Below are 9,881 nucleotides of genomic sequence, written 5' to 3' on the forward strand. Positions count from 1 at the left end.
GAGAGAGAGAGAGAGACAGAGAGAGAAAAGTTCTTGCCTCATTAATGAATTGTTTATTTTTTTCAGTATTTAATTGACAAATTATCCTTTCAAATAATTAATTGATGAGTTACATAATTGTCCATTTAGAATTGTTGAATGGACTGAGTCAAGTTTGGTGCACTTTATATATTTCAAAACATGTTTTTTTTAATGATGCATATAAATAATTTAAATGTTAATTTAATGAAATATTTCTATTTTTTCATTACCTCACCCTTGTTTTGACAAAAACAAGACCTTGCTGGATAATATCATGGAGAAACTATTTGTTCACAGTACATGGCTCAGTGAGGATCTGTGTAAAGGAGGAGATACTCAGAAATCTGTCTGCAGATTGTTACAACCCAGACTGGAAGTGGTGGGCTGTAATAAGAAAGGAGACCAAACAGAGGAGTGGGGGGTTCAACAACTGATTTATTTAACAAAAGTAAGGATTTACTAAAGCAAGTTAGTGAACAGAAAATGGCCATCTCAAGGTTTTACTCGGATGTCCCTCAGCAGGGTGCAGCACTGTTGAAGGTCATCTGAATGAAAGCTTGATATGCAGTTTCTTTATGAAAGTGTGTAAATATACAGTGTGGTTGCCGTACATGTGTTGAGGTTCTCAGACATCAGGCTTCTTTGCCCAGGCCTTCACTAGTGGGCTATTTTAAAAGTTGGTAAGGAGAAAAACCACAGCATATAGCTGATTGTTTACAAATGCAAGGAGGGGAATAACAATCAAAAACCTAGTGTTCTTGGACCAGATGAATGGAGCGCTCCACATGCACTCAGAGATGTTATGGCTTCTGTTTCTATAACTTTACATGCAGACATTTGAGGTTTGCCAGAAAGGAAAGCTGGCCTGTACACTTTGCAGGGCACAATGTCATCAATGAAGAAACCCCTGTCTACCAAGATGACCATCTCTAGTTGTAGCATTTTCATCACACCAGATTCCCAGGTTGGTCGCTGATAGTTCCAGCATACAGTGCTGAGACAAAGGTCACTGGCCTATGTGGCACAATCCAAATGAGCCTCTTCAGAGTGCAGTTGAACTTGAGGAAAATATATGACTCTGGAAGAGAGGGGAATATGGCCATTGACACCTCAGATCAGTGCAGTCAAGATTTACTGGTGTTTGGGTAGTCCTGAACGTGTTGTGATGCCCCCACCGTCTCATTGGGTTTTCATTTGTGTTTAATTGTGTTTTTCTTCTGTTGTAGGCAGCTGGTTAAGCAGCCTTGGAGGCACCTGGGCTCAGGGTGTGGTGCTGCCTACAAAGCCTACTGTTTTTCTGCTTTCACTGGGTCTCTCCTGTGTGGTGGAGAGTCCTCACTGGCCATTTTCTGTTCACTAACTTGCTTTAGTAAATCCTTACTTTTGTTAAATAAATCAGTTGTTGAACCCCCACTGCTCTGTTTGGTCTCCTTTCTTATTACAGCCCACCACTTCCAGTCTGGGTTGTAACAATCTGCAGACAGATTTCTGAGTATCTCCTCCTTTGGTACACAGATCCTCACTGAGCCATGTACTGTGAACAAATAGTTTCTCCATGATATTATCCAGCAAGGTCCCGTTTTTGTCAAAACAAGGGTGAGGTAATGAAAAAATAGAAATATTTCATTAAATTAACATTTAAATTATTTATATGCATCATTAAAAAAAACATGTTTTGAAATATATAAAGTGCACCAAACTTGACTCAGTCCATTCAACAATTCTAAATGGACAATTATGTAACTCATCAATTAATTATTTGAAAGGATAATTTGTCAATTAAATACTGAAAAAAATAAACAATTCATTAATGAGGCAAGAACTTTTCTCTCTCTGTCTCTCTCTCTCTCTCTCTCTCTGGAAGCCCCACTCTAAGGGAGTTTGCAGTGTATTAGTGAGTCATATATTGTACAACCACAGTCATAAAGTTTTCAATCAGTAGTTTTATTTCAGTATGTATTTTTCCAGTATCACAAAAAATGTAATTTTCTATGGTTAAAACCATCTAGCTTATGTGCACTTTTTAAAACACTGCCCAGCAAACATTCGGACGTTTAATGACAGTTGAACGGTCACAACTGTAAAATACCTGAAATTAAGAAAAATTAACATGACATCTACTGCATTTTCCTTGCCCGGCCTCGAACCCAGATCCTCCGGGGCGAGAGTCACCCGCTCTCCCAACTGAGCTATGCCAGCAACTGCTTGAATAGCAGACTTTTTTGTATAGATAGGTAGAGGGTAAAGTGCGGGGTACACTAACCAATCAGAGGACAGAGAAGATCTGCCACAGGCCACGCCTCCAGAGTGCCAAAACCCTTACAGCCGAGCGAGCAGGAGTCAGAAACCGAGCGCGCAGAGAGGCTGCCGAGCGCGCACAGAGGCTGCCGCGCGCGCACGTTTTCCTCTGCCGTGTGCTCGTTGACAACGCGCGCACGCAGGTTTGTCACTTGTGCACATCCTTGTGCGCTCACAGACACAGTTTGCTCCCTCTCAGTGCACAAATGACCTCTCGCCATGTATATTTCCGCTCGCGAGTCCCGTTCACACGCGCGCTGCCATGTATATTTTCGCTCGCGAGTCCCGTTCACACGCGCGCTGTGGACCCAATGCGCGTGCACGGGTTTTGACACGGGTATGACGCGATACAGGAGCTTCTTCATGACGCAGCAGGTCAGACTGGGTTCTGTAACAGCCTGGATGTTAGTTAAAAGTCCCATTCTCCATTTGACCCATCCCCGTGGGGAGTGCTGAGCTGCAGCTATGGCTGTGCTCGAATTATTTGGTGGTTAAAGATGCAATATGTACAAATTTTACAGTGAAATAATCACAAAACAGTCTAATGTCTCGATCACGTTGGAAGGAAGGTTACATTGAACCAGGTTGCTTTTCCTTTATAGAGTTATGTTTTTCTTTGTTAAAAAAGCTAAAGAGCGATGTGGTTTTTGTTTACAATCTGTGAGCCTGCAGGGTTGTTGAGTTCATGTAATAATGCTAACTGTTAATCAGAAGCAAAGAGTCGAGCTACCTTTTCCACTTACCAAAAACTCAGTATTGCGGTCAAATGTATTTATTTACTCATCAATTTAATGTTTATGACTAGTTCGTCATCTAGAAACTTCTGGCGCTGATCCGTAGCAAGTCTTGGAACGGTGGTGAGGGTCACTTGTGTGTTTAGAACTGAGCTGCAGTGACCAAATTTGACCACAGGATGTCATTCTTACTGCAAACTTTCAATTAGCATGTATGAAATATGAAAGTTTTATTTCATCCTACAACATGATGTATGCATCTTATTTCTGCAAAACAATAAGGAAATTAGAGCAGAGTGGAATCAAAGCCTTAAATGAGATGGAGAACAGAATGTCACTGAACAGTTTGTGTCTGGGTGATTTTTTTTTGTCATTCAATGGGTCGAAAGGCAAAAGCCACTGAAAATGTCTGCAGACAGAAGAATGTGTAAATTTGAACCTTTTGAGGAGAATAGCACCTAAGAGCAAAACGTGAAGAGCTGAAGATCTGAGACAAAAGTGTGTGTCAAAAATGATAAGATGGGGAAAAGGAAAGGAAAGGCCATGAAAAGATGAGTCATTGCTTAAGTTTGTCATTTATTATGAGGAAATGAAATAAAAGGATCACACAAAAGAGAAAAGAACATGATAATGTATTAAAGACTAATGGAAAAGTTTAACTTATACTTCAAACAAAGACGTGTTTGTTATAGCTTTTTATTTGCAGGTTAAGTTTTGCATGTTTGAACGCCGACACCGAGCTAACTTATCAAAGAAAGGCCAAATGAGGAGGGGGTAGGAATGTACAAGTTTTACTTCTAACTACTCCTTTTCGGACTTTGCTTTTGTGTCGAGTTGGGTTGTATGAAAATGTTTTTTTTACGTTAGTTCGAAATAAAGGTCAAGTCCAGTAACGATATGTGGGTGGAGGACTGCTTCAAAGCTCCTCTTATCTTAAACGTCCCCTAACAAAGCCCATTTTTCTGTCTATATAGATTAATTTAATTGAGCGTCATGTATTTTTACTTTGTTGAAAATAAAGTAATAACAGGATCATTTTCACCTTCCAGATGAGCTCAGTTTGCAGGAGTTCTGGTTTGATGAGCTTGGGCATTATTAAGCGTAGAAGAAATAATTTATGAATCATAAATCAGAACCTTAAAAATGCTCATTTTTAATGTGTTGAACTCTGAAAACATTTTAATTATTATTTCTGATTTTAAATCAGACTGAACATGAGTCCTCTACATCTATCTCCTGCGTTAGCTTCTGATAGAAAATAGACGGTGAAAATCTATGATATAAAATGCCTGACAGATCTACGTTACATTGTCACTTGAAGTAACACAGAGCAATTTCCTGCTCCTCTGCCCTACTGGTTGAAAATGAAATTACAACTACCATAACAACCCTGCAGCAGCCTGCTGTAGCTAACGCTAACAACAAGCTAACACTAACATGAGCCAAGGCTTCCTAAATAAGCCATAAATCAAAAAGATCCACAGAGTTGGATGAACATTATTGCTTACAAGTCCATCAGCAACAAAGTCAGGTCACAATCAGCCCATGATTTAATAGCCTTCTTCAACTTCCTCAAACTAGTGTAGGCCATGCTGATATTTACTCTTGTTTTAGCTCGTTGCTTCACCTCCAAAGACGTTATTCTCTTTACTTCCAGGCTCCACCATGGTGCCAGCAGGACATCAAACATCTTCCTTCTTTTTGTGCTTATTGACAATCAGCAAACTGAAAAAGCTAAATGTACAGAAAATAGCTAAAAGCTATAATGCAGGTAAAAGCCCCCACCCCCCACCCCCCAACTGCTGAGTGCAGTGTCTGGCCAGCAGAGGGCAGTAGAGTGGTGTCAAATATAAAACTGGTAACATTTCTAACGTATCACTGAAAACGATGTTGAAGCTCTAGCTTAAAGTAAAAAAAAAAAAAATTAGTCTTACTTTAACATTCATGGACTCACCTACATTGATTCACGACGGGGAGGCCTGTTGGTTGTGTGTCCAGGAAACAGCAGACAATGTCCAACTACTATCAGCAACACCAACACACAGAAGAACTCCTCCAGACTTTTGTTTTTTGTAGAGTTAAAAAATCAGTGTTGTAGTCAGTGGTAGAGTTGCATTACTGTTATCCAGTCTGAGACGAGATGTCCAAATACCAGGAAATAAAACTGCAAATGGTGCCTTGTTTTGCCACTCAGCTGCAGCAGACCTGTCCGTGCTGATCCAAGTGCTTCTGGACTTTTTTTGCCCCGAGTACAGCCTGCAAGGCATTATTTCCTACCAGAGACCACTGCAAATGTATTGATTAAACAAGTTTCCCACAGCGTTAAACAAACTTTTTACCACCCTTTGCAAAAATCGTATCAGAAATTCTAAATTTTTGTATTATATTGAGGGGAAAATGACAAAAGTTGATTCAATTCCTTGTTTTTCTAAAAAAAAGACTTGACTTTTACCACTTTCTGTGGTTTACCAGGTGTATTATTCGTGTTTTGGACTCTTTTGGCACTGAACCCGACTTCAATCATGCTGTTTGGGCTTCCAACCACGACCTTAAATGTCCTTTTGGTGGCCTGAGTCTGATCCCCATGCAGTTCTACACCATGTTCCGTACGTTTCTGCATAATTTCAGAATAACGGGGGCGATAATAAAACTGTTTCTCGCAGTTATTCTAACATATTTTTTCTCAAGTGATTCTTGCCGTCTCTCACACAGCTCATACTCCAGACAACACATTTCTTGGCTTTGTGGTGCAGCACCAGCTGAGCTCTGAAGAACACGAGCAGCTTGAGTCTACCAAGAGGCAAAACCAGGCTCTTGTGTACGGGAAGAGAGCCACATTTTGGCAGGTAACACCAGCAGTCATAAAAAGTTAGGATGTTTAGGAGCTCATAGTTGTAAACTTGTTTCTTTTCCTGTTACGCTGAAGGGTAAAGAGGCTTATCTGGATATTATTCACAAGTATTTGGACATCCACGGGACGGTGGATGACAGCGCCTTGATTCCAGATTATGTGAAAAACCACGGCATCGTTAAGGGAACAGAGGTGCAGAGGCTGTTGAGGCAAAGCAAAGTAAGAGAAAAATCATTTTACATTTTGTACAGGTTGAAAGGCGTTCATATTTTACATTTTCTCCAGTTACTTTAAAGTATTTACTCGTATCTTAAATCTTGCTGAAATCTCGAGCTTTTTTCTTTTTACAATATATTTTTATTTTCTCTGTCTCTGACTGCTGTTGGAAAGTGAAACCATTCCCGCCGCTGCATTTTTATTGTTAGTTTTTCATTATTAATTCCTGGTATTTTCCACAAGACTAGCCATATTTCCTTGTATTAAGTCAAATATTATCTGAGCTATTTTTTTTCAACTGACAGCAAAAATCCAATGAAACCTGCACAGATTTACAAAAGCAACACAAACTCCTTCCTCTAAGAATTTTGCATAAAAAATCCTTTATGGAAGCTCACCTGGGCATTATTCCTGTGGTTTAAGGATGCTAAACTGGTTTAATTACAATAAAGGATGAAAGAGGGAGCTTTAATTTCAGGAATTTCTTCCAATCTTTCCTTTCATCAGCTGGTTGAATGAAAACGCATAAAACACAAATATGGATAATCAAGAACCACTGCAGTAAAAAAAAATAAAATAACAAAATTCTAAATGTAACTGAACAGAAATGTTGCCACACAAAACGCCCCCTCAGCTTCAGACTATTTTTTTCTGCTGTTTTCTGCCACCATGTGGTTAGAAATACTTTTCTGTTTAATGCTGATTTAATGCATTTTTACAGCTTTTTGTAGGGTTATCCTTCCCGTATGAAGGTCCCGCCCCTTTGGAGGCTTTAGCCAATGGCTGCGCTTTTCTGAACCCCAGATTAGAGCCTCCACAGAGCAGCCTGAACTCAAAGTTCTTCAAAGGAAAACCCAACACCAGAGAGGTCAGATATCGGATTCATAACTTTAGCAAAAACTAGTAAGTGTTTTTAACCATATTGTTGTTTTAACACACATTATTATTGCTGATGTGTTTTTGCAGGTCACATCTCAGCATCCTTATGCTGAGGCAATCGGTGAGCCCTATGTGTGGATGGTGGATATGAACAACCAGACAGATGTGGAGAGAGCCATCACTTCCATACTCAATCATAATGTAGCAATGGTTTTAATTTCAAACCATAAAACCCAAAAGATACAATTAGAACATAATGCACATTTATTTTTTACGTTTCAGATAGAGCCCTACCTTCCGTATGAGTTCACCTGTGAAGGAATGCTGCAAAGAGTTAACGTCCTAATAGAGAAACAGGTTTGTAAAATCTGGGCTTGCGTGTTGGATAAATGAAATATTAGAAATGTTCTTAGTTTCCCTTTCTTTTTTGCATTTTAGGATTTTTGTTCAGCTGCACCAAGTTGGCCTCCTCTGAGCGCACTCCGGGTGTTGAAAGCAGAGGCAGGTGTGTCGTGTAAAAAGGTGTGTCAAAGGGCGGGGCTGGTGTGTGAACCGGCATTCTTCCCACACCTGAACAACGACAAGAATCTTGCCAGGTGCGGAGAAAAAAAACAATAAGATAGATAGATAGATAGATAGATAGATAGATAGATAGAAAGAACACACTTTGAGTACACTGTAGAAAAAAGAAAAGCCTTTCTTGGTGATTGCAGCTTCTACATGCCTCTTCTATGGAGACACCAGTCATCTGCGTTGCTCAGGAGTGATTGAACAGAAACTGTTTAAATCTTGAAGATTCCTTGGGCCTCTGTCGGTGCATTTCTCCATTCATCCAGACTTCAATAATATCTCTGCCCTTGCTGAAATGCAGGCCCACACCATTTGCTTCCACCCCCGCCTAGAGCATGACGTTGGCTTCTGGGGCTCAGTGTTGCAGTGGTTTAAGTCCTACCTGTCAGACAGGACTTTTACAGTAAATATGGGGCATTGTTATTCGTCTCCAGCGAAACTTAGTTGTGGTGTCCCTCAAGGTTCAGTTTTGGGCCCGCTCTTGTTCTCTCTGTGTATGTTGCCTCTTGGTGCAATCTTTCATAAGCATGGCATCGAGTATCTCTTCTTTGCGGACGATGTACAGATATATGTCCCACTACATTCTCGAAGGCCATCGTTTGACAAATTACTGAAATGTCTAAAAGATGTTAAAAACTGGCTACAGTTGAACCTTCTCACTTTAACTGACAAAAAGATGGAAATTGTTGTTTTTGGGGACCCTGGGCTGTTCCACGAGGTAAACAGTGTATGTGGCCCTTTAGAATCCTTTTGTGTGTCTCAGGCAAGAAATCTGGGTTTTTTCATTGATGGCCATTTTAAACTTGATAAACGGATAAGTTCTGTGGTCCAGAGCGTGTTCTTTCATTTGCGTGTTCTTAGTAAAGTCAAGCCCTATTTACCACTCAAAGACTTTGAAAAGGTTATACACCTGCTAATCATGTCAAGACTCGGCTACTGCAACTCCCTATATCATGGACTGGAGCAGTCGTCAATTCACCGCTTGCAGGTGGCTCAGAATGCGGCAGCCCACTTGCTGACAGGTAGGAGGCGCAGGGATCACATAACACCAGTCTTACAAGCTCTTCACTGGCTCCCGATCACTTACAGGATTCAATTTAAAATGCTAATGATCTGTTTTAAGGCGCAACACAATTTGGCCCCTCCTTATCTGTCGGAACTTTTAGTCCCCAAACGAAACCTCCGATCATCCTCTCTACATCTATTATCTGTTCCCAAGTCTAGGCTGAAGTCCAGAGGCGACAGAGCCTTTTCTGTGGCCGCTCCCAAGCTCTGGAACAGCCTTCCCCTACAGATTAGGTCTGCAAACAGTCTTTCTGCTTTTAAGTCTCTTTTAAAAACCTCCCTTTTTACCCTTGCGTTTAATTGATTTTATTAAGTAATTTTAGGGTCTACTGGAAGGCTCTCAGTGTTTTATCTTTTTATTTTTACTGCTTGTCTGTGTACAGCACTTTGTGCCGTCTCTGAATGTTGGAAATGTGCTATATAAATAAACTTGACATTGACATTGACCCCCAAACCTAACTGTTGGTATGTTGCTCTTGGGGTGGTGGGCAGTGTCATCTCTTCTCCAAACATGGCGTGTAGAATAACAGCCCAAAAGTTAAATTTTGCTTTCAACTGACTACACTATGGTCTCCCAGTGATCCACAGGCTTCTCCAAATGCTGTTTTGCAAACTAACATAGCCTCAACATTTTTGTTTTAGCAATAGTCTTGCTTAGTCAGCATGAATGGCGATCAAATGCATTGCTTTTAGTTTTCTTTGAAACAACAGTACCTGCTTACTTTTTGGTGGTTCTTCATTATACACAAAGCATGTGTATAATGAAGAACCTCAAAAATCAAATGGAATAAAAAACACAGAACGAACGCAACAAAGATGTTCAAACAGTACCTGCTGATGCAAGGGCTTCCTGAAGTTCTGCCTGAGTGGTTCTTGGCTCTTGGAGAACTGATTTGGACAGGAATCTTACATGGAGCACCTGATCATGGCTGGTTTATGGTGAACTGATGCTCTTTCCATTCCTGGATAATGGTCCCACAGTGATGACAAGAACATTCAGCATTCTGGAAATGCTCGTATAACCATTCCCATCAGAATGCTTTTCTACAATAAGATTACTTAATTCTTGGGAGTGTTCTTCACTTTTCCCAACATCAAGTCTTTCTGGTGTGTTTCCTGGGTAATGAGAAGCCTTAATTAGGACTAAAGCAGCTGATATCAATTAGTACTGATAGTGGGCGGAGTTTCTCAATACTGACAGATCGCAGGTGATCTCCTGGCTTTCTATGCCATTTAGCACCTTATGT

General features: G+C 40.4%; 1 protein-coding gene across 3 annotated transcripts in view; it reads left to right on the forward strand.

Annotated features, from left to right (window-relative positions):
• The window catches only part of LOC107390173 (alpha-1,6-mannosylglycoprotein 6-beta-N-acetylglucosaminyltransferase), a 30,448-nt gene that overhangs the window by 18,328 nt on the left and 2,239 nt on the right, over positions 1-9,881 (forward strand). For all 3 annotated transcript variants that reach the window (XM_015966737.3, XM_054747056.1, XM_054747055.1), the window contains exons 12-18: positions 5,526-5,659; positions 5,766-5,899; positions 5,980-6,123; positions 6,842-6,988; positions 7,087-7,200; positions 7,282-7,356; positions 7,438-7,595. In XM_015966737.3, the coding sequence (XP_015822223.1) occupies positions 5,526-5,659; positions 5,766-5,899; positions 5,980-6,123; positions 6,842-6,988; positions 7,087-7,200; positions 7,282-7,356; positions 7,438-7,595 (906 nt within the window). The remainder of the gene's footprint in view (positions 1-5,525; positions 5,660-5,765; positions 5,900-5,979; positions 6,124-6,841; positions 6,989-7,086; positions 7,201-7,281; positions 7,357-7,437; positions 7,596-9,881) is intronic.

Source organism: Nothobranchius furzeri, chromosome 14 (assembly GCF_043380555.1).
Source record: "Nothobranchius furzeri strain GRZ-AD chromosome 14, NfurGRZ-RIMD1, whole genome shotgun sequence".
Lineage (NCBI taxonomy): Eukaryota > Metazoa > Chordata > Actinopteri > Cyprinodontiformes > Nothobranchiidae > Nothobranchius > Nothobranchius furzeri.